Source organism: Protopterus annectens, chromosome 5.part0 (genome assembly GCF_019279795.1).
Source record: "Protopterus annectens isolate FY-2018-M chromosome 5.part0, PAN1.0, whole genome shotgun sequence".
Classification (NCBI taxonomy): Eukaryota; Metazoa; Chordata; order Ceratodontiformes; family Protopteridae; genus Protopterus; species Protopterus annectens.
The window spans coordinates 896994360-897022044 of NC_056735.1; the positions used below are offsets into that span (position 1 = coordinate 896994360).

The 27685-nt window shown below is 36.7% G+C and overlaps 1 protein-coding gene across 1 annotated transcript in view; it reads left to right on the top strand.

Moving 5' to 3' along the window:
• SLCO2B1 (solute carrier organic anion transporter family member 2B1) overlaps positions 1-27685 on the top strand; it is a 1297574-nt gene that overhangs the window by 1222097 nt on the left and 47792 nt on the right. The window contains exon 13 of the mRNA XM_044072692.1: positions 27192-27256. Within this exon, the coding sequence (XP_043928627.1) occupies positions 27192-27256 (65 nt within the window). The remainder of the gene's footprint in view (positions 1-27191; positions 27257-27685) is intronic.

Genomic DNA, 27685 nt, shown 5'->3' on the forward strand with positions numbered 1-27685 from the left:
TTAATATCTAGATGGAAACAAAAGGTTGTGAGGCATGAAAAAATAAATTACTTTTTAAATACATTACTGGAATGCCAGTCAAAATCAAGTATAAGAAAAACCAGAAGCACTCAACTCAAACCACTTCTCCTTGCACTGCAGTCCTAATTATAATATATTCAGCTTTATTAAAGTACCAAGTAACATGCTGAAAGTAGAAATCTATGTGATGCCCCACTTGTAAAAATGTTTCTTATCCAAAAAGACCTGCTGCCTGACAACTTGTTTCATGGGGAAAACATGATAAAAGTAAAAATGAAAAGCAAACAAGAAACAAGCTCAAGATACATTGCTTAAAGGATTACTGTACAGGTTATGGACCACACATGATTGGCATTCTGTTTAGTTTACGGGTAAAGTCTGTAGAGATGACTGGAAGTCTCCAACAAGTGTAATGAGCTTTTTAAAATAATGGAATCCTGTCCTTTAATACCCAAAGCTTATACATTATCTAGTCAAGTATTCTCTGCATGGCAACAACAGAAAGGCTTTCAATGTTGGCAATTCTTTAACAGTATGCTTATTAAAGCTTACTTGCATCTTACGATCTCAGACAAGCTTAACTTATGGTCATTAGAGCATTGCTACTTAAAAACACAGAGCAACAGGCACTTTGAGTAATAAGCATAAATCAACAGTACAAAAATATGACAGGAACCAGACCATTCTGCAAAATCAAGGACAGATGAAAAGCCACTGTAGTACTTATGCAGTGTGTCCTCCCCATCCAAGGTAGATACAACTACTCCTTGCCTTACTTGGACACATCCAGAGTCACTACATGGGGGAGTGGGGTGCAACAAGCATGTCACAATTTGAAATCTCTCTGGCTGACTGTGATGGCCCTGACACATTTGTCATACCTCTCAACCTCAAGAGCAAGAAATCTGGACAAAGCCATACACAGAAGTGGGACAAAGGCCCAACAATAAGGACAATTTTTAAATATTGTTCTAATAAACTTAGAAAGATAATAGAATAGGTCTTGCATTAGTATGAATTTTATGAAGGGTATAAAATCTGAAACTCAAATGTCTGTCATTTTCTAACTTCAGTCTTTAGTGATGTCACTAATTTGCCAAAAAACACAATTTTATGAAAAATGGACAAAAACATGATGCAAAAATATAAAATAGACACACAATACAGCTGCTACCTGTCAAAGAAGGGACACTTTAATATTAGTACTGCTACCTTGAGCAGCTGACAAAATATAAAAGAATCTACATGCATTTCAAGTAATCTATAACTTTGATTATTACAGTTATTTCTTAATTGTAAACCCTCCATGTTTTCTTCCAAAATTGCTATTTTTGGAGGGATTATAAGGGGGAAGAGCAACATTTTGAGCCAAAAATTGGGGACAGTTCAGAGGTTGGCTATGCCTAATTCTATAAAGCAATTTATTTGCATGTACCTCTCAACCTGTTAATGCAGTAAATCTGAACAAGGCCAAATATATTGGGGGCACATATAAACAGTACTAAAATTGCTCTTGTATAAATTGAGACAGTTGATAGAACAGCTCTTACTTTAACATGCATTTTTCTGAAGGTTATGAAGTCTGAAACTTAGAGTGACTTCTGGCAAATCATTTAGGAATTAAAACTACAAATTTTATGAACAACAAACCAAAAATAAGAAGCAAAAATCTATTCATTCTTTGAAAATCTGGACAGTTGGGAGGTATAGTTCAGCTGGGCCTGTCTGAGTTTGCTGCCCTTTCCCCCTGACAAAATAATGGTTGAATGGAGCCTCTGCAGCCATTCCAATGAACCATTATACTTGGCTATTTCACTCCATTTACCATAAACACTAATGTGCATACTGCTTTACTTCTATGATGAGTTGGACTTCATTTGAAAGTTTTATTTTGTATTTTACAGCACAAACACTAAGTCATCTGTTAAACAAAGCAATGCAGTCTCACAATGAAAACTTAGCATTAAAACTTCTCTGCCCTTGAAACTCACATTCATTGAAACAGCATTGAAACCCACATTAAAAGAAAATACATTTTGCCAGTGGCAGATAAAGATTAATTTTGGGCTGTTTTCAATCATAGGCTCCTTGCATATGAAACATACATGTGCTCTTTGATACACCTTCCTCATTGTACTAAAATTATATTCCTTGTACAATACAGTACACTTGTTACAGGGTGTTTTAAATTTGTTTTGAACATTTTTCCAGTAAGCAATGAAACAAACCATATGCACCCATAATGGCAAAACTGCCCAGTTGAGAACATTTATCATAAAAAAGTCTACTCAGACTTCCACAGTCCACCATTATTAGTAAATATACACAATTCTACAGTCCACCATTATTAGTAAATATGCACAATTCCACAGTCCACCATTATCAGTAAATATGCACAATTCTACAGTCCACCTTTATCAGTAAATATGCACAATTCTACAGTCCATTATCAGTAAATATGCACAATCTCTGAAGTCAGTCATCTAAATAATTCCACATTAAAGAAATCTGTAACTAATGAAGCGGTTGCTGCTAGCAATCACCTTTATATTTCATGGTTTCATCGAAAAATAAAGTATCTGTTGCCCCTCAGGAATAAATTGCCTATATTACATTAAAAAAATGATAAGCTAGTAATAATATTGCAAGAGGAAATGGATGGCAAACTGATAACGAACTCATAGTTAGTATCTTCACCAAGGAGAACATTCTCAGTACGGCAGCATCTACCCCTTGTGGGAGTAGAACCCACAACCTTCTGCTGCTGTTGTGCTATAGTATTAACTTGGCAAAGCACTAAACTTCTATTCCCCTGCAGCTCTCAGTTCCTTGTAAAATCTACTCAATACTCAACTGCATCTCAACTTCGCAGCTCAAGAAAACTGGAAAAAGCCAAAATGTATTGGGGGTCAAAGCCCAAAAACAGGGACACATTAAACATTGCTTGTATAATCTTGGAAAGTTGCTAGAATAAAATGTTGTGTTGCCACCATATATTTTACTGCCAAGGTCCCTGAGCAAAAACAGTCAGAGTAACATACCACTACATACATCAGCTGCTTTGTAAAAGAGAGGAAGACTGAAACTTAAATGGCTATCATTTAGTGAATTCAGTTCTCACCATAGCTGTCAACCTCTTAGTACAAAACACCTGGACAAACCCAGTAATGAGGGAATACAGCCCTCAAACATATTCAGTGAATTCAGTTCTTGCCATAGCTGTCAACCTTAGCACAAAAACCTGGACGAAGCCAATAATGGGGGAATACAGTCCCAAAAATAGGGACAAATTTAAAATATTCATCTTACAAACTTCGAAAATTGCTAAAAAAAAAAGGTTGTGCTACTATGTATTCTGAAGAACATGAAGTTGGAAATTCAAATGCCGGTCAATTTTACTGCGGACAGAACAAAAACAATTTTCAGCAGAGACGCAGGGATTAAAACTGCAGACACATCTTTGTAAAATGGCAGAGCACCAGTGCAAATCCACACAAACACAGGGAGGAGATGCAGACTCCACACAGAAGCCACCCCAACCAAGAATCAAACCAGAAAACCTATAGCTGTGAGGCAACAATACTACCACTGCACCATCAATTATGCAAGGAATTAAACATTCAGAAACCTGAAGTCTGAAATTCAAATGCCTGTCAATTTTACTGCAGACAGAACAAAAACAATTTTCAGCAGAGACGCAGGGATTAAAACTGCAGACACATCTTTGTAAAATGGCAGGGCACCAGAGCAAATCCATACAAACACAGGCAGGAGATGCACACTCCACACAGAAGCCACCCCAACCAAGAATCAAACCAGAAAACCTATAGCTGTGAGGCAACAATACTACCACTGCACCACCAATTATGCAAGGAATTAAACATTCAGAAACCTGAAGTCTGAAATTCAAATGCCTGTCAATTTTACTGCGGACAGAACAAAACCAATTTTCAGCAGGGATTAAAACTGCAGACACGTCTTTGTAAAATGGCAGGGCACCAGAACAAATCCACACAAACACATGGAGGAGATGCAGACTCCACACAGAAGCCACCCCAACCAAGAATCAAACCAGAAAACCTATAGCTGTGAGGCAACAATACAACCACTGCACCATCTAATATGCAAGGAATTAAACATTCAGAAACCCTTAAGTCTGAAATTCAAATGCCTGTCAATTTTATTTAACATTTTTTAATCAGGACAGTCTGACTTGGAACAAATAAACAATTTTCAGCAGAGGCCCAGGAAGAAATAATGCAGACATGTCTTTGTAACATGGGAGGACACAAAAGCAAACCCACACAAACATAGGGAGAAGATACAGACCCCACAAAGAAGGAACCCCAGCCAAGAATCAAACCCAAGAACCTCAGCTGTGAAGCAACAATGCTACTACTACACCATCAAATATCAAACATTGCAACATTTACAAACCACAGATATTATGAGGAACAGATCAGATCGAATATGAGGCAAAAATCTGAATTTTTTTTACAAATGGTGGTGGGTAGGGAACTCAAGTCTTTTAACACTTGCATACAGGGTACAGGGTTCAAGCCTGAGGTATTCCACACCACCATAAGCACCTGGGGCATTTACACACACACACCAGTGAAGCATAAGCACCATACACAACCTCCAGTAAAGCATAAGCACCATACACAAACTCCAGTAAAAGCATAAGCACTATACACACACAAATAAACATTGTAAATTAAATAAAGGTAAAAAGCACCATACACACACAAATAAACATTGTAAATTAAAGGTAAAAAGCACCATACACTTACCTGAATATATATCCAGCTAACGTACATCCTTCCTGCGCAATACTGAAAGACCCGCCAGATCCCAAGGAAAGCCCGACGAGATCCTAATGCTCCTTCCTGAGTCCTGCTGCTGCTCTTGCAGTCCGGACACGACCCATAATCCTGGTGAGTCTCTTGTGTCCTGCCGGACTGCCTTGAGCATGCGCATAGACCGACAGTAGTCGGGACTACTGCGCATGTGCGAAGTCCGCGAATTTCAAAAAATATTTTTTTTTTTATTTTTCTTTCTATTTTATATTTTGAGGGGGCTGCAGTCCGGCAGCCCGATGCCACGAGCCGCCCCTGTACAATACTCCATTCAGGCACTGTAAACAAATTCATTTATTTAAGAACAAACTCCTGTGTAACTCACTGGATAGCCAGCTGACTCATAGACAGGACACAGGAAATTTGGATTATAGAAATGACCTCCACAAAGAGGCTGGTCACCATTGGAGTCCCCCAGGGCTCTGTGCTGGTTTCCCTGTTCTTTGGCATTAATTTTTTTTCAGAAGTCAAGGCCGATGTCAAGGGCATCTGGCTTCCCAAATTTGCAGATGTTTGCAAGCTAGGAACTATCATAGAAATCTCCCTAAGATACTACAGGAAGGTCTGACAAAGACAAATGACTGGTACCAAAGCCACAGCTTAAAATGCAATACCAAGAAACACATAATAGTAAGTCAGACATCCAAGGAAACTACCTCATTGATAAAACACACCTAAAGATTTTCACTGTAGTCAGGGATTTGGGAACTCATGTACACAACAACACGGCTTTTGACCTGTATGTATCTAAGGCTGCAAGAAAGTCATTCTATGTCACTCAATTTATAAGTAAGGGCTTGGCATCTAGGTCCAGGGAAGTCATCCTGCCACTATACTCAGCAATCATAATGACCATTATTGAGTAAAATGCCCCTTCTGAATGTACGTGATCAGCTACATGCACCAACTGGAATGCTCACAGAGGTTCCTCACAAAAAGAGTACAGGACATAAATACAAAGTCCTATGCAGCTTGCCTCAAATCCCTATCTTAATACATTGTTTCCTACAGACTGCTATGAGGCAATTTATGCCTGGCATACATGATACCCTTGGATCCCACTCTGATGGATCTTTTGCATATCCTCAAATGAACAGCACCAGAGCTACAGGACCTGAGGATTTAAACTCTGCTTGTGATGTAAATAGGGCATGCTGGAGGGAGAGATATATTTCTCAGAGAATCCCTATTCTCTGTAGGCTTCCCATCCGTGTGAAGCAGAATCCTTCCATAACCATATTCAACCTGGGCAATAGGATGGGTAACTGGAAATTCTCCCCTGGTCTGACACCTATGTCTCTGCTGGATGGAGACAGATATAAAAATCATGGCCTAACTACCACACATTCCTTAAAATAACTGATGGAATATATTTGGGTTGTATGGCTATAAAGGCCCCACTGGTTGTTAGCCTAGCATACACCTATGAAGCTTTTTCATGGGTATTAGGTATATATATATATATGTATATATATACATACATATATATATATATATATATATATATATATATATATATATATATATATATATATATATATATATATATATATATATATATCTATATATATATATATATATGTATGTATTTATATGTATATATATATATATATATATATATATGTATATATATATATATATATATATGTGTGTATATATATATATATATATATATATATATATATATATATATATATATATATATATATATATATATACATAGTTCCACTTGAAAAGATTGAATTACCAGAACATCGAACCTTAAAATGTCGAGACCAGAATGTCGTATCAGCTAAATGTCGAAAAATGAAAACATCGAGGTTTAGAACATCGCAGTAGTACCGGAAAACCCGGCACAATAGTCCTGAAGTCTCTGTTATTTTACATTGTAGCTTGTTAGACCTAGATGATAGTGTCTATAACTTTAAGGAGGTGTTTTACATTATTAAAAATGGCAGACGGCACAGTCTGTATTAGTGGAGTAGAAGGAACCTGTTTATTGTATGTACGTTAAACAAAGGTTAGGTTAAAGTTATATTTTAGTGGTACGTTTATAAGTTGGAAGGTATACTGAGTTTCAAAAATTACTGGTGTTGAGTAGAAAAGTTGTGAAGTAGGAATAAAGGTTATGCTAATTATATTTTAGTATCCAAAGGAGAAAGTTGTGTGAAAGTACTACAGAGATGTATCATGGAAATCCTTAGTTGTTTCAATATGTTTTCTTTTGACATCAAAGTTCTTTACAGCAGACTGGTTTTAATGTTTATATAAGTCGGAAAGCACCATTTTGTGATGTCATTTCTAAAGTTGTATTTTAAAACGAATTAACTTGTGCGTGTATATGATAGAGTTTTACTTTAAAGTGTCAGTGTTTGGTGGTACAGAGAAACTAACTGTTATATACATAGGGCGCAAAGGAAGAGTGGGTTTTGTTGATATATGTATATATATATATATATATATATATATATATATATATATATATATATATATATATATATATATATATATAATAGTTGTGCTGTGTTATTATTTGTAGCTACTTTTGAAAGTTCTTGTTACTGTGGTGATTTCAGCAGCCAATTCAATGTTATGAGGCTCGATGTTTTAATTTTTCGACATTTCGATGATACGACATTCTGGTCTCGAAATTTTAAGGTTCGATGTTCTGGTGATTCAATTTTTTCAAGTGGAACCATATATATATATATATATATATATATATATATATATATATATATATATATATATATATATATATATATATATATATATATAGATATATATAAAATAAAGAAAGGGGGAAACAGATGACCATGTGTGAGACAGTTATATGGTGTATTATTCAAGCATATAACCACATACCCAAAAGTAGAGCAAAATGGGGAAAAATCTTAAAACAATACTTTTCATGGTTTCAAATAAAGATGTATGCATCTAACGTGGAAGTAACTGTTCTTCTTGAATTAAATGTGTAAATTAAATGTGTAAGTATAGATTTTAATGTTAATGGGCTATGACTACATATAAATATTAGCAAGAAGAAGACTAAACTTTAAAAGCCAGCACATGAGAATAATGTGCTTAATGATTTGGACACATCACCAAAAGTAATGTCACAACACTGATATGAAAGCATAATTCACTTTAGGCCATGATCCTTGATTCTGACAATCAGATAATGCTGTAAACTGGATGGCACTAATTTCAAAATTATAAACATATGTTGCAAGAGAACAAGTCACTTAGCCCTTGTACAGCTTTTAGAGTGCTATCTGTTTATTTAAACTATGTTTACGACTGTTATAAACATGGAAACCCAATAGTGTAGCACCAAGGGTAATCTCAAGGCATTGTGTTGGAAAAAATATATAGAATATGGGCCATGTTTATTTATTTATTTATTTATTGACAATTGTTAACTGGGTCGGTGCAGCTAGGCTTGTGGCCCATTTTCAGTAGAGACCCGAGGAGAAAAGCTAAAAATAAAAACACAGTTTACAGAGAATCAAACATTTAAGTTAAAAATATGTTCAAAATCAGTTATACAAGAGCGTTAGAGAGACAAAGCAGAAATGCAAACACATGACATGTACATATCAATGTTTTTACAGACTAAAAATATATTTACATATTTACAAAAAGAGTCAAGTCCAACAGTATTGATTGTAGAGTTTAAGTATACACAATAATGGAGTACTTAGCTGTATGTGGAGGGACTGAAAAGGTATATAGCAGGGTTGTGGGGAGCTTAAGTAGGGGCTTGGCAAGGACATGTTTTGGAGTTGAGTAGATGAAGTTTGAGTTTTCTTTAAAGTGGGATCGGTGAATGAAGGCACAAATGTCTCTTGGGAGTTTGTTCCATGCTTGGTCGATGGAGTGTTTATATAGGAGTTTGCCAGCTATTTATTTGGGTTAGTAGATTTGTAGTATTTGCTGATTACGGAGAGTCTGCGGAGAAGTGTAGATAGAGATGAAGGAAGAGAGAGCAGGGCAGGATGAAGGTTTGTAAAGAATGAAGTGTAACATTTGAAGTTGTGAAAGAAGTGGATGATGGGGGATTTCTAACCACTGGAGAGTATTTAGGACAAGGTAGTGATGTGTATTGTATGGAGAGTTTGTGATAAACCTAGATATCTTGTAATAAGTTTGTTGGAGTTTGTTTAAAGTAGTAGTTTGGATGCTGGTGAGTACTAGGGCAGCATATAGAAGGGAGGGGATGATAAGAGCTTTTGCAAGGGGGAGTCTGGCATTTGTAGTTAGACATTTTTTGTTCCAATACAGTAAACCAAGTTTCTGGTAAGTCTTTTTTATGCTTTGGAGGATGTGCAAGTTGAATATGAGTTCATCATCTATGATGACCCCAAGGAGTTTAGTGTGAGCTTCAGGTTGGATAAATGTGTTATTGGAGGAAGTATTAGTAAAGGTGGATTTGAGTTGAGAGCGAGAGAGAGAGAGAGAGAGAGAGAGAGAGAGAGATTGGGGGAAAAATAATAAGAGTTTGGTCTTTTAGGGTTGAGAATGAGTAGATTCCTTGACAACCACTGTTCAGTGGATAGGAAGGCCTGTTGAGTAGGAGTGTGGAGATTGGAGATATTGTCTGAGATGGAGATGAGAGTTGCATCTTCTGCATATTGGCTGAGGGAGGATTGTTTACAAGAAGTATAGAGATCATTGGTAAAGATATTAAATAGGAGGTGATCCAGAATGGAACCTTGTGGTATCCCACTTGAGAGAGGTATGAATGGAGAAGTGGACGAGAGCCATTTAACAGATTGTTGCCTGCAGGATATGTAACTGGAGAACCAGGCAAGGGAGGAAGAAGATAGAATAAGATCTGCAAGTTTAGATAGCAGTAAGGGATCGGAAACTGTATAAAAGGCTTTGGAAAGGTCAAGGAAGAGACATGATATGAGTTTCTTATTGTCTAGGGCCTTGGCAATGGCATGTGTAAAGGATAAGAGGGCAGTAGATGTGTTCTTGTTGGGACGGGAGCCATGCTGAGTGGGAGTAAGGAGGTTATGCTGGAGGAGGTAGTTGAGTAGTTGTGAGTGGATACATTTTTCGAGGAATCTTAGAGTGGGGAGATAGAATAGCTATAAGTCGGTAGCTAGATGGGTCTGTAGTGTTTCCACCTTTATGCAGGGGAATAGTGAAAAAGGATTTGTATAGGGTAGGGATGGTGGATTCCTGAAAAGATCTATTGATTAGTATAGATACTGGATAGACAATGGAGTCAGCAGCAAGTTTGAGGAAGGTAGGAGGCGGATTGTCAGTGAAGGGAGAGCAGGGTTTGAGTTTGTGAAGAAGAGATCTGATGTAGGAAGTAGGAACCAGAGGTAAAGAGAGTAGTTGTTAGAAGGATTGGGAGGGGTAGGCAGAGAAGTCATGTTACAGTTGGAAGGTATGAGTGTTTGAATGGTTTCAATAAAGTGTTTATTGAGAAGAGTAGCAGTTTCCAGAGAAGATGTATTTAGGTAGGGTCAGGGAGTTGAGGGGCAGCCTAGAGAGAGAATTTTGTTAATAGTATACCAGAACTTGCGAGGGTTGGATTTGTTATTGAATTTGGCAGAGTTATAAAAGGATTTTTTGTCATTATTGGTTTGGTTTTTTGTAAGATTTCTGAGGTGTCTATAATTATGTAGCAGAGGTAATTCCTTTGTTTGATTCAATAAAGCTTACACTAAGTGTACACGATATGTGTTCAATAAAATTCTTATCACATTTTTTATGTTTTCTAGTCACTCAGAAAGATTACACTAAGTTTACACGTAGTCTACACTTTGTGGTAACCTTTGTAAATCTCTGTCAATATTTAAAGCTGCAAGAATATCAGTAGGAAAACTTAAATTAGGAGGAAGAAGGTGTGAGTTATGTCTGTGTTATCTGTTCACTCAGAACAGTGTACACTTAGTGTAGGCATTATTGAATCCCAGGGTGTGTGTGTGTGTGTGTGTGTGTGTGTGTGTGTGTGTGTGTATATATATATATATATATATATATATATATATATATATATATATATATATATATATACATACGTGTATACTTAAGAATCTCGAACTACTGAAATGTTTAACTTCAGTAGCTCAAGACCAAAGTCTCAAAACTGCAGTTGCGCAAAAGTGCAGAATCCCGAATGCGGGAAAGTAGAATGTGGAAATGTCCGAATTTGTGGTTTTGGAGTTGCATTCGTAACTTGGGATTCCCTGTGTTTGTGATGTGCGGTGTGGTATATGGATGTAGCTGGAGATTCAGGTAAGGGATGTTTTACTAGGGGTTTCGGGTAGGGATTTTAGTGTGTGAGAGTGTGTTTGGATTTTTGCTGGTGCAGCAGTTAGCATTGCCACCTCACAGCAAGAGGTTCTCCAGTTTGATTCTCGGCTGGGGTGCCTTCTGTGTGGAGTATGCACTTCCTCCCTGTGGTCGCTTGGGTTTCCTCCAGGTGCTCCAGTTTCCTCCCACATCCCGAAGACATGCTGTAAGTGGATTGGACACTCTAAATTGGCCCTAGGAGTGGGTGTGTGCACCTTCTGTGGAAGGTTGGGCTTGCAACTCGACACCGTAAAACTCCACTGCCAATCATGAGTGGACAAGTGATCTGCTGTGGCGACCCCTAACCAGGAAATGCTGAAAAAAGAAGAAGAGTGTGTTTGGAGTTTTGAGGCATGGGTTAAGGGTAGGTAGGTAAGATTGTGAGTGTGTAAATGTTGAGAGTGGTGGTATTTCTATCTATGTGATGTGTGTTTTTGCAAGGGGAGTGTAGAATGTGCAGTGGTGATTTTTGTGTGTTTGTGTTTTTAGTGCAACCTGGGAGTTAGTATATATAAGTAGAGGGGGTGTGGGGGTCCCCTTGCTTATATGTAGGATCTGCACGTGTGTTTGTTTTGTTGTGTTAGTGTGTGTTTTCTTGGTTTATAGTGTTTGGAAGAAGGAGTATGTGTGCTTGTTTTTGTGTGAAGTATGTATGTGGGCAGTTGCGATTTTGAATTTCTCACTTTTGGAGTTTCAGGATTTTCAGTTTTTGGCTTTACAGTCTCAAGATACTGAATTTCAATATTTCAGCATTTTGCGATTGTAAAGTGAAACTATATATATATATATATATATATATATATATATATATATGTGTGTGTGTGTGTGTGTGTGTGTGTGTGTGTGTGTGTGTGTGTGTGTGTGTGTGTGTATAAAACTATGAGTGAACTATCTTTGTCTTTTACAAGAAAGTTTAGACACATACGCACACATATTTATTTATTTATGTATAACTTATTAAGATTTTATTGATCGTATATAAGGAAATGGATCAATTAATAATAGCTTGCCCAAGAGAAATTCTGGAGGGAGACTTTTTTATTTAGAAAATTTATAATTGTGACTCGGTGATAGTGGTACAGGTGGAATATTAAACCTTATTATAAAAGTACATTTTCAAAATGGTAAAGAATACTGTGGATGCTGAAATCCATTTGGTTGATAGCACTAATTAATACAGTGTACAACATGGCCATGGCAAACAGGTCATATTGAGTCAGAATGGACACCATCCATGAAGAAACAAACATATTAGCACAACTTGAAACACAGGAACAACCATCAGAAGTAAGTAAAATTCCTTTTTCTTCTACCACACCAAATAATGAATGTAAAATAATTTTTAACAACAAAGGAACTTCAAAGTGTTCAGTTACTCCTCCCATGATATTAGAGGGGACTGTGCTAATCTTTTTGAATAAGGTATGACTTTCATACCACATGACCAAGCTAATTTTCCAAATTTACTTATGGACATCAAACAATATATAAGAAAATTGAATTTCAATGTATTATTCGACATTTCAAATGACTCTTTGGATCCTTTGAGGATTTCCAGTAATTTTACCCCTACGGTCCACCCAACTATATGCATTTTCAAAAAGATGTGTGAAATTGAATTTTGAGACATCCTTAGAAAGACAAAAAGGAATAACTACATGGAATATATGCTTCCTAGTAAAAATATTTTGCTTAAAGAACTGAGCAATCATGCTCTGAGATTGATGAAACCAGATAATGGAGGGGGATTAATTATTATGGACAAGGCAGATTAAAATATTAGGATGCATAATCTGTTGGCAGGTGATTTTTATACCAATCTTTCCTTAAATGAACTGAATAGTGCATACAAAAAAGGCAGGGATACCCTCAAGGATTTATTTATTGACCAACAGATTGATATAGAGGAATAACATTTCTTGAATGCGTAGTCCTCCATTATACCTGTGATTTTTAGGGATCCAAAAATTCACAAATGCATCCAAACCCCTCATGCAACCCCATTGTTGACAGCAGATGGTCGATTACACAGCCATGCGCAAAATACCTGGAAGACAAATTAAAGGATTTAACCACACAAGTTCACATTTGTAAAGACTCATGGGATTTCCTTAGTAAAATTAACTCTCTGGAGAATATTGACAACTTCATTTTTGTAACAATGGATGTAAAGGATCTTTATATTGTTATACTACATGATGTTGGTTTACATAATACGTGCATAATAAGGGCATCCCACAAGACAATATTAACACCTTTGAAACATTATTAGAGATCGTCTTGAAGAATAATTATTTCATTTTCAACCATGAGTATTTTCTACAATCCAAAGGAGTTGGTATGGGAGCTGCATGTGTTGGAAATGTAACAAACATTGTCATGTTGAAATGGGAAGAAAAACATCTTTTCAAGTCAGAATACATGAATTTTTGTAAAATCTACACATGCTTTTTGGATGACATTTTTCACATTTGGGAAGGAGACAAACGAATTCTCAAAACATTTCAAGTATCCAAACAAATGACCAACTTTCTCAAATTTACCTTTGAAGCCAACGTTTCCAATATTACTTACTTGGTTATCTCTTTGACTAAGGATGTCCAACAAAAAAGATTTGTATCCAAAATTCATTGTAAACTAACTTTAGTGAACATTTATTTGTACTACTCTAGCTGCCATCCCTTCCACCAGAAATGTATACTGGTCAAGGGACAGTTCATGAGAGCTGCATGCATGGTACCACAATTTGAAGATTTCCTGGATGAGTGTGAACACATAAAGTCTATGTTCCTGGCCAGAGATTACCCATCTAGTCTGGTCATTGAGTTAATGTATGAAGTCATCAATCAATGTGAGAGGAATTTTTTTTATGCCCATTCTTCAAAATGAGTCTAGTACAACACATATAGTTTCCCAACATTCCACAATGGAACAACCATTTAACCTCTCCCCCATGTCAGAGGTAGGGGGAGCATGTCCATGTGTCATAGGAACTTCAACTATAGTGGAGCTTTATTACTCCGTTTAGTGTGCACAGCGGAGACATAAAGAGAATTTTGGAGAAGAACTGGACCCTGTTGAAGGAGGACAGAAGTATTTTGAACAAGTTGGGTGATAAACCCCACATAGTTAAGCCGAGTCTTAATTTAAAAACAATAGTGGAACATGCTGGTATTGGCAATTCTTTTCCCAAAATGAACTGTAAAATGACAAAATGTGGCTTCTGCTCTATTTGTAAATTTATTATGGTATGTGAAGAATTCAAGGTAGGCAATCACACTTTTAAATTAAAAGGTACATTTAAAAGTCTAACCACTGGCGTAGTATACACTGCTCTATGCCAACATTTTTTAGCATTTTACATCGGTAAAACATTAAAGGACCATGTGTACTAACACATAAATGACATTAGAATCAACAAGGGAGCAAATGCATTAGCAAAACATGCCGGAGATGCTCCAGGTCATTCTTGTAAATTTGTGATCATTAAGAATGTCACAAAAGTGAACGTAGAGGTACATGGCAGCAGAAAAATGTGAGCTATTTTGGCAATTTTATTTGCCTGCCAACAGCTGGCCTGGACTTATTGGTCACACCTCCACTGCTTGTTTATTAAAACTTAATGCAAAAAGATAAAATTTAAAATGTTGGTTCCCCTTTCAGTAGACCATTTTTATATTCAGCCTCCTAAATGGATTTCTTTGAATTTCTTGTTGTGCAATAATAACAGCCATGGGACATTATGTTATTCAAGGGATTAAGTGATGACTTCTAACAGGGGTGTATAGCTATAAATTTCTATGACTTAGAGTGTTATATAAGCTTCCTTGTTATACATGCTTCCTTTTTAACTGGCTTGGATTTTTCACTGTTTTATCTGAAGACGTTTTCTACTTATTAAAACGAAAGTCCTTAAATCGAACATTTTTTTCAGCTTCTGAGTGTTTCTCTGGAATTGTTTTCATAAGATCATAGGAAGTTATAGGACGTCACTAAGCTATTAACCCTGTGACCCTTACAAGCCTAACCAAGAATTTAGCCTATGTTCTAACAAGTCGGCTCCCAATGCCACTGTCCAGCAGGGACACATCCCAGGGGTATATTTTCTGTTCCCCATCCAGTTGTCCAGGTTGCACTTAAAAAGGGTTAATGAGCTACTCTGCTTGACACAGAGAGGGAGTATATTCCACAGAAGAGAGAGTCTCTGGGAAACAAATCCGTCTGCCAACAAGTCCTATTGATATCACAGATCAAGTTGAGGTCACTAGTGTGGGTTACTCAAGTGGAGCTTGACTTGCAGATATGCAGCAGTCCCATCAAGGGAGGATCTGAGATTGCTTTGTATGCCAGACAGAGGTCATCTCTGAGGAGTCTGTATGAGACTGAGTAGAGGGACAGGGATTATAGCTTATCTGTGTAAGGTAGATGTTTGAGGACCTGGATTCTCCTGGTGAGGAACATCTGTGGTTTCTCCAACTGCTGCATGTGCTTTGTGCGGTACATGCCGAAAAGGGCATTGTACTAAATCATGGGTCTTATAAGGGAAGAATAGAGGGATGTTCTGACCTCCTTGTACTTGGATGAGATACCCTTACTAATAAGGTGGGCCATGTAGAAAGCTTTCCATATAACAGAGGCAATATGTTGGTGAAAAGTAACTTTGCTATCAACCTGGGTGCCCAAGTCCCTCACATCCAATTGCATGCTTAGGACCTTGTTATGACTGTGATAATATTATTAATGTGATCATTTCTGCTAGAACTATGGCTTGGCGTCTCTGCAGTATGTATTTCTTCTTGATTTGTTTACTGTGTGTTGGAATCCCTTTTGTTTAGCACAGTCCATGTCAACTGCACATAAGCTACAAAGGAACCACAAACACAGATGGTCCATGAGCCACAATGCCTCTGAGGTGCACATATCTACCATAAGGGTGAGGTGTGTAGGTGTACATCACCACCATGACTCCAGGGCATTCACTGACCTGGGTGTGACTGTTGACATTAATCAGTGGATGCACAGATTAGTGATCTAGATACAAATTCCCACAACACACATCATGTTAGAAGTGAGGAATGTGCTGTGTAGCCTATGAGGAACAACAGCAACCAAGGCATAGACTTTGTGACATCTTGCATCGCATTCAGGATGACATGGTATATATGGCTCTAAAGTACACATGCCTACTGAGGTCAGTAGTGGTTATAATGACATGCAGAATATATGCCCCATTAAGCCACTATGGTATAATTACATCAATGCAGTTAAAACAACACAGTAAGTGAATGAAGCTGGGGCCTCATAGGACACTGGCAAATATCCACAATGTCCACGAAAACAGCAGCATCAATGGTGCTTTCTCAGAAGTTGGACATGCACAGATTACCCACATTGTGTTACAGACTGTATCAATGACACATCCATCAATGGCTACCTCTGACCACAGGCATGGGCATCTCAATGACAACGGCCATTGCTTATAAAGTATCACTGCATCAGCACCCCACCAGGCCAGTCACTCTGAGTACTGCATTACCAAGTCACGCCATTTTCTGTAGGCCTACTGAATAACACAGCTGGCAGTGGCCATTCACAGGGTCATAGATACTTAACTTACTTTAAAGTAATTCACCCACAAAGCATATAGAGCCTCCATACTAACTTATTTAACATTGGTTTACCAGGAAAAGTCCGACTTAGAATGAAGCCAGTTTTCAATGGAGGCCTGGGTAGAAACGCTCCAGACACATGTCTTTATAATGTGAGAGGAAAACGCACCCACAGGAAACCCACAGGAATGCAGGGAGGACATGCAGACTTTGTACAGAAGACACCCTAGCCGAGAAATGAACTGGAGAACCTCTTGCTGTGAGGTGACAGTGCCACCACTGCACCACTGTGCCATCCTAAATTCTATAAATGTCAAACAACAGTAATGTTTCAGCCATCTAATTAGTCCATTCATACATGCAGATGTCACAAAATCTGTCAAGTGGCAATTAGAAGAGTAAAGGAACTGTAAAGGGTGTAACATTCATAGCAAAGGAATATAAGGCCTCCCATCTTTATGGCACTAGACATCCTCATTTCATAGGTAGTATCAGGACCATGAGTGGCAAAGTGAACTTACTCTTCAGGATCCAGAAGTAAGTGAAAGATGTGAGAAGGTTTGTGGTATGTCTTCAGTACTCTGTGTGTATGTGAAAGTAGGAATGTCTGACACCTTTTAAGACAGGGCACAGAGGCTCACAGTAGTCCCACTTAAGTATGTCTTGAGCATATTCTGATTATCTTACATGTATGGACAAAAAAGATGTAATCATGCACATGTCTGCTTTTTGCCTTTGTAAATTACCTTATTTTATTTTAACGAGTATAAGTGAACTCTACTGCCATTCTAACTGCAGTGATGGGTAAAATACTGCTCTCATGTTCAAAGAAATAATGTTTAATTGTTTCAAAAATATCCCTTATGTCAAATAGTTAACAGTCTGCTAATTTTTCAAATCCCCATGACAGGCTCTGACTGAATAGAGGAAACTGCATAGATAACATGTTCACACTTGAATGCAAAAATGTAGTGCAACACTGCAAACCAATCTGCATTGAACATGTTAATAGATAATAAAATATATTTAAATTTAGAAAAGACCAACCTATGATCACAGACCTATGCAGTGATGGTACAAGGAAATATATTATTTTCTTAAAATATTATGTAACAGCAAATGAAGTGAGGCAGTACTGCCATGAACTTCACTAAACAAGTTGTTGGGGACACGGACCAAGAAATGAAGCTCACATGTCTGGAAATATACCAAACATCTGAAGCTCACATGTCTGGAAATATACCAAACGTGTGTACACTCCTTAGAGTAATCTTGATTTACAAGTGCTACAAAAAACATCTTTCTGGCAAACGTATATACTTAAATATATGATTTAAAGGCTGCAAATGAGTCTGACATTTTCTGGGAATATAGTATGCATCTTTGTACCGCTTACCTTAAACCAGATTTACAAGTCAATGCAGGCACCTTTGTGATACACTTTTATCTTTTAGAGTCTGCCTTGCCTGGGGTTAAGACATACCCTGTAGTAAGTCACAGACAGAGAAAAGGGGTAATGTTTAGTTTAACTAAGTACATATATTTTTCTAACAAAACTACATTTTTTTCATGATTTATTCTGAACATTCCACAAAGCTGAACTCTGTTAGACTATACTGCATTGTACACCTTATCTGATGTTACTGCTTGTTTGATTTTTCACATGACTGAAACATAACTAATCTTACTGATGTACTTAATATTTTCAACATGAATGACAAGGTGAAGTACATAGCCTTTATTTTAGGACAGAATATATCAAATACATGTAACTCCTGCTGGGCGATGACAGATGTACACAGTAAACTCTCAGTTAACTGGAACTCAAGCAACTAGAAAAATAAAAATCGACGAAATACAGTACAGTTTTCATGTGTTGTACTTTCTGTTCCCTCTCCCCCCTGTAGAAACATACCTTACATTTTTAGAGTTTTAGAGTTTGAAAAGGAAGATAAGAATAAATTCCCTCTCTCCCCAACCTAAGAACAAGTCAAAACAAACAAATAGTATAGGGTACAATATTAGGCCTATTTTTAATAGTAACTTTCAAGTAACCAGAAACTACAGTTATCCGTCATCTACCAACCCCAAGGGTGCCGGCTAACCGAGCATTTCAGTATATATAGGTTCATAGATGAAAACTAGGCCAACTGCCCAGAAGGACTATTTTAAGCCTAGCTAATAACCTGAGGTCAGAATCAAACCTTATATCTTGTGTTTTTGAGCTAAAGACCTTAATGATTATACCATATTTTATTTATTTATTTTGCTTATTTATTTATGTAAATATTTGTCTTCGTTGACTGGAAAAATCGGACAGGAAAAAGCACGTTTGCAATGAAGATCTGGGAAGAAAAGCTAAATTTTGTTTTACAAAGATACATTACATAGATAGTTCTTATGAAGTCTTGACACAAACAAGTAATCATTATGTTGTGAAAGTATATAAATAAAAAACAAACAGGTATTTCTTCTGTGGTAACAGTATACACGATAACTTCCTTGTATAAAGCATTTAGTATGCAAACAGTTCATGTGCAATATATGTGGCAAGCAGATATTAGATATGACTTATAAGAGATAGGTAAGGAGGGCTGCAGTGTAGATTTTAGGAATAAGTAAAATTGTGGTACGAAGTGTAAAACAATCAGTTAAAATTAGAATAGGGAGAGAGACATTGTATCGCTGATGAGTTAGGATAATGTGGGTAAGAATGCTAGAGTACGTACAGACATATAGTTTGGCTATAGGCAGATTATTTGGCAAATATGGATAAATTGGGAAGGTCAGAAAGAAACTGAAATATAAAGTGGAGACTAAGATAAGAGATAACTTGAGGAGTGGTAGGAAGGTTTCTTGTATAGAACTAAACAGAAATTATAGAAGATAGATAGTTGCTATTGTTTGTCTTGCTTTGTCTGTCATATGGTATTTGGTTCTATAGAGGGAGCCAAGTTTCTGTTGTGTTTTTTAATGGCTTACAATATGTGTAGGTCAGATTTCAGGTTATTGTCAATTAAGATGCTGAGAAGTTTTGTTTATGTTCAATTTTTGTACTGTTAGATGAGGTCATTTTAAAACATTGTATTAATTTTAGCAGTGTTTAGGAGTGAAGAACATCAGTTTTTTTTTTTTTAAGATTGAAAGGTAGATTTGCATGTTGTAGCCAACTTTCAGTAGCAGTGACAGAATTTTGGGTGATATACTGAAGTGCTGGTAGGGATGGGGCTGTTCATGTAAGGGTTGAGTCATCGTGATAATCAACTATGCTAGATTGGTGTGTAGCAGTATACAGTTTGTTTATAAAGATGCTGAATAAAAGGGGCTTAATACTGATCCTTGTAGAACACCAGCAGTGACTGTTAGGCATACCTGTCAACTTCTTAGTGCTAGAAATCTGGACTAAGCTTGGCAAAATGGGGAAAAGGCCCAAAAATAGAGACAGATTTTAAATATTGCTTTTATAAGCTTAGAAAGTTGCTAGAATGACAGGGGTTGTTTAAACATGCATTTTTCTGAAGGATTTGGAGTCTGAAACTTAAATATATGTCATTATTTAATGACTTCAGTCACCAGATCATCACAGTGATTTGGCAGAAAATCACAAATTTTTTGAGGAACAGACCAAAAATAGCAAAAATCTGGACATTCTGCAAAAACCTGGACAGCTGACGGCTAGGCTGGTAGTAAGAAGTTTCCATTTACCTGCTTGATGTATGCCAGTCAGAGACCTATGGAACCATAAGAGAGAAGGCTGGGTGAGTCTGAGAGAATACAAATTTCAGTAAGAATCTTCACAACAAATAAAATAAAAAATAAAATATGAAAATAAATGACCAACAAAACCAGGATCCACCACTATAAAATTTCTAATAGTATTCTCCCTGGATGGCTATTGTCGAGGAGCTAGCGGTTGGATTACGTTTTTATAGTGGTGGATCCTGGTTTTGCTGGTTGTTTAAATTTCAGTAAGAAGATGTCAAATCTAAGAAGAAGGAACATACCAGGTTCCCATCATTCCTGTGCTGGTCTAGGATACTGGTTAAGTTTGAGGAGAGCAGTGGTAGTGCTATAGTGAGGCCTAAAACCAGGTTGTGTTTTAGAGAGAAATTTTTAGTTAATGTGCTACATACATTGTGAGTAGATGCATTTTTCTAATATTTTTGACAGCAGAGATAGGATGGCAAAAGATCTGTAACTAGAAATGTCTGTTGATGTGCCACCTTTGTGGAGTAGTACTAAGTAAGATTTTTTCCAAATAGATGGGGCATACCTCTTATATATATGGATCAGTTTTTCCATATGGATACAGGGAAAGCCACAGCATCAACTATTTATAGATATTCTGGTGGAAGTAGGTTGGCAGATAAAGAGGCTGGTTTTAGTTCCAGTAGTGATTTTCTTATAGCAGAGGTGGAGACCGTATAGAAGGATTTTATTTATTTATTGCTGTTTGTTTACAGGGAAAGTCCAACTGAACAGAAGTCCTATTTTCAGCTGAGGTCCAGGGACAAAAGCTTCACATAAAAAACATATTTACAATGAGCAGCAATAAAAATTAAACATTTTAAGCATTACTTTGCAGGTAATTTTGAATCAAGTAGTAAAATCATACTTTATAAGTTATGTCATTTTACGTAAGTCAAAGACATATTAACATGTAGCAGCTGGAGATACATGAGCAGTGATAACGCTCATAGGTCCTATATATGTATATTGCCATTAATGACGTAGGATGTCACTGGATCATGAACTGACAATAGAGGAGGAGGAAGGATATAAGAAATAATGAAAAACGTAAGTAGAAAAAGTCCTGATAGCGGAGAGATTGAGATAACAGTCGATAAGTAAAATGATGAGGTAGCTAAGGGGGGGTATTTGTAGAAGAGTATTATGGATATAGGTTAGTTGAAGGCGCAATAGTTGGGATGCAAAAGAAAGAGGCATCAGAAAGATGAAACAGTCAGGGTGATTGATTGATAGTGATTTAGTTGTTGTTGTTGTGTCTTTCGCTTTTCCAGGTTAGGGGTCGCCACAGCGGAACTCCAGTCCGCTAATGATTGGCAGTAGATTTTTACGTGCTGGCTTGCCGGGCCTAACGCACAACCTTCAACAAAGGAATGCCCATTCACACATGTCGCCACACAGAAGACGCTCTAACTGAGAATCGAACGGGCAACGTCTAGTAATTTAGTAATGACCAAAAAATTCCTGGATTATTTTGATGCTTATTTTGGAGGTTGGTATAATAGTTTTGTTTCTCCATTTTAATGTGGTCCTTAACAAGATTTCTGAAATGCCTAAATGTTTTAAATACGTTTTGTGTTCTTCGTTAATGTCAGTCTTTCCAGGCTTTGTCTTTTTGAAGCCTGATGCTTTTCATTTCTTTAGTTAGCCATGGCGTAGGGTTGGCTTTGATTTTGTTGATTCACATAGAAGCTAGGGTTTTCACTAAAGTGTGACCAACTAGCATCAAGTGGCAAGAATTTTAATTTATTTCAGTTATAGTGGGTTAGAATTTTAATAAAGGTGCCCAGGTTAAATGTCTTTGCTTTTTGTATTTGATTACATTATTTTAGGGATGGATGCTGTAGTTCCTGACTGCATAGGTGGAAAGGGGGGGTCACTTATTGTATTGTGTCTGGCAGACATCAAAATGTTTGAGCTTTGTTTGGTAAAAATCCAACTTAAAGTTGAGTGTCTGTCAGACTTTTTACTAATTCTAGTTGCGGAAATGATTAGCTGGGTAAAGCCATTTATGTTAATCGATTCTGCAAGTCTCATTTTTGACCAGCTGCAAATCTATATTGAGATCACCTACTATCATAGTGTCTTGTTTAATATGATGAGACATACAGTAGATGCTATCTTCTGCTGCTGAAATGTTGTTACCATGTAGTGAAAAAAAAAATGTATATATATATATATATATATATATATATATATATATATATATATATATATATATATATATATATATATACACACACACACACATATATATGTATATATATATATATATATATATATATATATATATATATATATATATATGTGTGTGTGTGTGTGTGCATGTGTGTGTGTGTGTGTGTGTGTGTGTGTGTGTGTGTGTGTGTGTGTGTGTGTGTGTGTGTGTAAGTAAGATAAATGGAGACTTTCTATTGTTGTTATAAGAGGAGTTCTGCATTGTTAAATTTTGAGATCTGCATGGGGAGTAGGGGTTGATGTTGACCAGTTGTCATAGACTGTGGCAGTACTACCAACATTTTTTTATTTTTCCTTTTCAGTCTGAGTATATTAAATTTGGTGGGATGACTTAATTATGTAATATGAATTTCTTTAACCAGGTTTCAGAAGTAACTGGCTTACCAGGAGAGTTAGTAGCTAGATATGCATCAGTGACTTAGATTTTGTTACATAATCTTCTAAAATTCATGTTTATAAGCAACAGTTTGGATTCAGAGGTAGATGGCAAAATAGATGTAGAAGCATTTGCAGTTGTATTGGCTGGATTGCTGGGTCACTATTTGATGGGACTGGGTTTGGGAAGAATGTCACTGCTCAGAATCAGGGTAAAATTATTGGGTGCAAAAGTGTAGTGCCATTTATATTTTAGCTTAGTTTGTTTTTGTAATTTTTGCTGGTAAGGACTTTGACTTTATGTATCTGTAATGGAAGCATTAAGAGAAAGTAGAATGATTGAGGTTAGGTGAAATATTGTGAGGGATCTGAGGTGAATTTACAGTGTGGTAAGAGTGGGTTAGTGGGGATAATATTTATCAGTACTGGAAAGGTATGATACCTAGGTGAGGTGGGTTAGTGCACAGAGCACACCAACTAGCAGCATAATGGTTATAAGCATTGTGTCCATAATGGTGATACTAGATAAAACTTAGTCTGTGTTATATGAGGGAACATTGATGGGATAAATGGAGGAAGGAGTATTGCTAAAGTTTTTCTTATTGGTGTTGTCACTGAGAAGGCACGGAATGAGTAGATAAAGTGCAGAGCAGCATGGAAGAGAGAAGGGGTGCTTTGAATGATGCTAAATATTAGAAGTAGAACATAGCGGAATAGAAAGAAAAGTCATTCTATGCAGAAGTGTAATCAGTGAGGTCCATTTTTCACGCATAAACTTTTATTGCTGCTTTCAACTTACCTGGCATATAACAATTGGCCACCTCTCTCAAACCTTTTCAGACCCCATCACTTAATGTGTCAAACATTTTCAGCTGCGCAGACAAAAACCCTTAGAGGTACTGTTTTTAATTTGCAATCCTCTCTGTAAGTAAGCTATGTACACATTGTTAGAAGCCTTATTTTAGATGGTTATAGACATAATATGTCCTGGTAAAGCTCCTATGTTTCTAACGGATGCTCAGAAAAAAATGTATTCTGTAGAGCATAAAGATTATATCTGGCTATACCCTTGATTCTGTGATAGTGGTAAAGTATTTTGAGGATGAATAGACATTGTGTGTCACAAATGATAGGAGAAGATGGGTAGTTTAGTGCTTGAGTAAGATGGGGTGAGAACTGTGGACTGGGCAGGGTAGCAAAGTGAAGCTGAGCATAGCTGGGCTTACCAACCTTGGAGGTCTTTTACTTCGTAAAGCAATCAGTTTATAGCTGGTGCTGAGCCATTTGTATTTAAAAACTGGTTTTCTTACAGTTACTGAAAGCTGAAACCAAGGAGCTAAAGTAGGAAGTCATTGGTTCAGACAGTGTAATCTACTGGTTATGTAAAAGAGGATATTGTTGACCAAGTGTATATGGAGACCTTTCATAAGGAACCTAATAAAGTTCTTAAAAAACAAGCAAACTAATGTATAATATTCCAGCTTATTATTTTTGTGCCATTTACAATTCCTTTAAAAATGTTCATACATTATGAAACAACATAAAAGTGTGGTGTACAAGTTATTTTAGGGGCCTGCAGCTTGCATACCTTACCACATTCTGTGTGAACAATGAAAAGCAGAAAGCAGGATAAAGTACACTCTGGAGAAGGACAGTGCAGTTGTGTAAGTACATTTACCATAACAGTAATAATTTTAATTCTAATGGATCATTACTCCAGTTACCTAAGCTATATAGATTCACCCCTCCAGCACTGGCCAGATTCTCAAAGCTTTGGGCACTTTTCAGGTGTTCCCTGGCTTGGTGTGTGCACAACTCTCCTTATAAAAGGCAATCGGAAAAGAAAAAGCTTCAGGGTTTTTTTCCCCAGGAACAAGGCAAAAACTCTAAAAATATGCGCTGAAAAACAAAGAGAACTATAGTTGTAACTACATGCAGACTGTGAAAGTAGCCGCACTCTGGTAACACAGAAGATTAATAGCAAGGAAAAGGGGACTGGGGGAAGGTATGGCTACTGCAGCAGTGGCCTATTAGAACATCTACTGTTGTGGAAAGATGCCCATCTAAATTTGGCCAGTGACTGGCATTCTTGGTGCCACTGTTTTACCAAGTTCCGCAGGTGGAGGGCTTAACAGATCAAATGTAGTCACATAAGATTTCAGACTTCAGGTGGTCTCTGAGCTGTTCCCTCAACCAAGTCATTCACTTGCCAGTTTTCTTTCCTAATCCTCAGAACAAAGTAGAACGGAACATCCGTTCCCTTGATGTGTACAGACATCTGAGAATGCAGAAAAAATGATTAGGTATTTCTCTCCTTAGCAAAAGAGAAAATGAAACAAACTCGTATCACTCTTTTTCTGTCTTCCTCTCTCTAAATGGCTAGCTCATTACATTTTATAATGTTGTAGAGTTCATGGAAAATCTTTTCAAGGGCATATCAGAACACAATTATTTCAATCCACTACTTCCACCACAGTCTCCTTGGAATGGTTATCACAGGGGATATTGCAGAAGAAACAACTAGGATCTCTGTTCACTCCGTGTCCAAGTACTACAGTCAAGGCATAGCCTCTAGGGACAGGGCAGGATTTGTCTCTGCTATTCCGTGGACCTTATCTCTTGATGGAATGTCTCCAACCAACCTATTTCCTTATATTTTGGAAATTCTAAAAGTGAGGATTGCAATAGTGAATATTACAATGAACATACCGCAGTAATGTTAGGAGCATATACCATAAATATAGTTGTAGATTCACTGTTGTCAAGAATTGTTTGTATAATATTAGCTATAACATATAGGGTGATGTTGTTCAGTTAGACGTCAGGACATTTGTGTATATTTTGGTTTATTAATTGTGCCAGGCAATGAAGCAGTGGGCATTTCAGTCTAAACATGTTTTTTACAATTGTATATTGCAATGTTATTATATATTGCAGTGTTGTAAGCACATATTCATTGTAACTAATTTTCGTGGAGGTTTTTTCTTATATAAAACATCGCCAAGATGCAAGCTGATAAATAGTGTCCTAAAACAGCATTTACTTGTGGAATAAAAGTACATTAAAAAGAAACAGTTAATTTTTTTCTGTATAAAAGGAAAACTTGGTATCATTAAAGGTAAAATAAATTAAGCAATATTTTTAGCTGTCTCCCTAATGATACTCTTTCAGAACTGTTATTGTGGCACAGAATATCAATCACAGACTGCCAAAAAAAGCTCAGTTGTGATCACCTGTCACCATTACAAAACCACCAAAAATATTTTTATCTTGCAACTCCCACATATGAACAGTACCCCCCAACTCCTACTCATATCCTGTGATAAAAAGTAAGTAGGGTTAAGTATCTATTGTAGCTATTGCCACTGTAAGACATTTGCATAGCATTGCCATTTTAAGAATATATGTATCCTATAATGCATTGTGTTTATTGACCTGTGTACTAGTGTGTTTATGATGACTGAACTGTTAACATCTTTTCTACTGAACTGCTATTTTGTACAGAATAACAGTTAACAATTTGGTTAAAATACTTGTGTAGCCTGACAATAATGAGACTACCATTGGATATTACTGGGTAACCAGGGGTACACATCATAACATATACCAACTCCATAATCGAGTGGTCCCTGAGAAAAAAATAATTTCTCCAAGACATCCCAGTCTTGATCTTTCCTGAATAAACCCCCAAGGCACACGTTAGTGATCAACATTCACAATGCTTTAGTAAAAAAAGCAAAGGCATGCAGAGTTTGAAATACATAGTAAATATAATTACATTTCTACATAAAAAAGTCATTAAGGTTCAAGAATGGAAACCAATTTAGGCAACAGTGTATGTCATGTTGAAATATGGATGAGATATCCAAAGAAGAAAATGTGAATGATGAATTAAGCTAGTGATGTCAGGAAAGGAAGAGAGGAGGAAATGTGAAATATTTGGAGGATAATGCAGTGCAAAGAGCAAATCTGACTTTTATTGTCTCTAAAATGCTTGTTGTAACAAGCTTGTTTGTGTTTCTTGCAGGACTGTGCAGCCTGAGGATAAAAGTTTTGCTATAGGCATACAACACATGCTTTTCAGAGTTCTAGGTAAGTAAATAGAATGAAATAAAATCAATTACTGGATATTATAGTTTGCCTTATGGCTGACTGGAAGGTTGTGACACTATGGTTTGCCATGTTATATCAATGAGAAAAAACGAGCAATTGGATGCTAAACTAAGTTTAATTCCAAACATCTTCATATGCATAGCTATTTCATGAGCTGGTGGTGGTGATTTAATCAAACAAAAATCCTTCATTATCCCTGAAAAAGATATTTAGATTTAGTTGACATAATATAGTTGAAAATTTGTACTTCATAGCTGAACTGATTATTTGGATCAGTCCAGTAACTTTGTTAAGAAATGAACCAAGAAGCAAGACCAAAAAATAAATAATCACAGCATAACTTCACACAATGAATGCTCGTTATGGTCCTGTTAGTTAGAAATATTGAAGAAAATGTGATACAGTTAT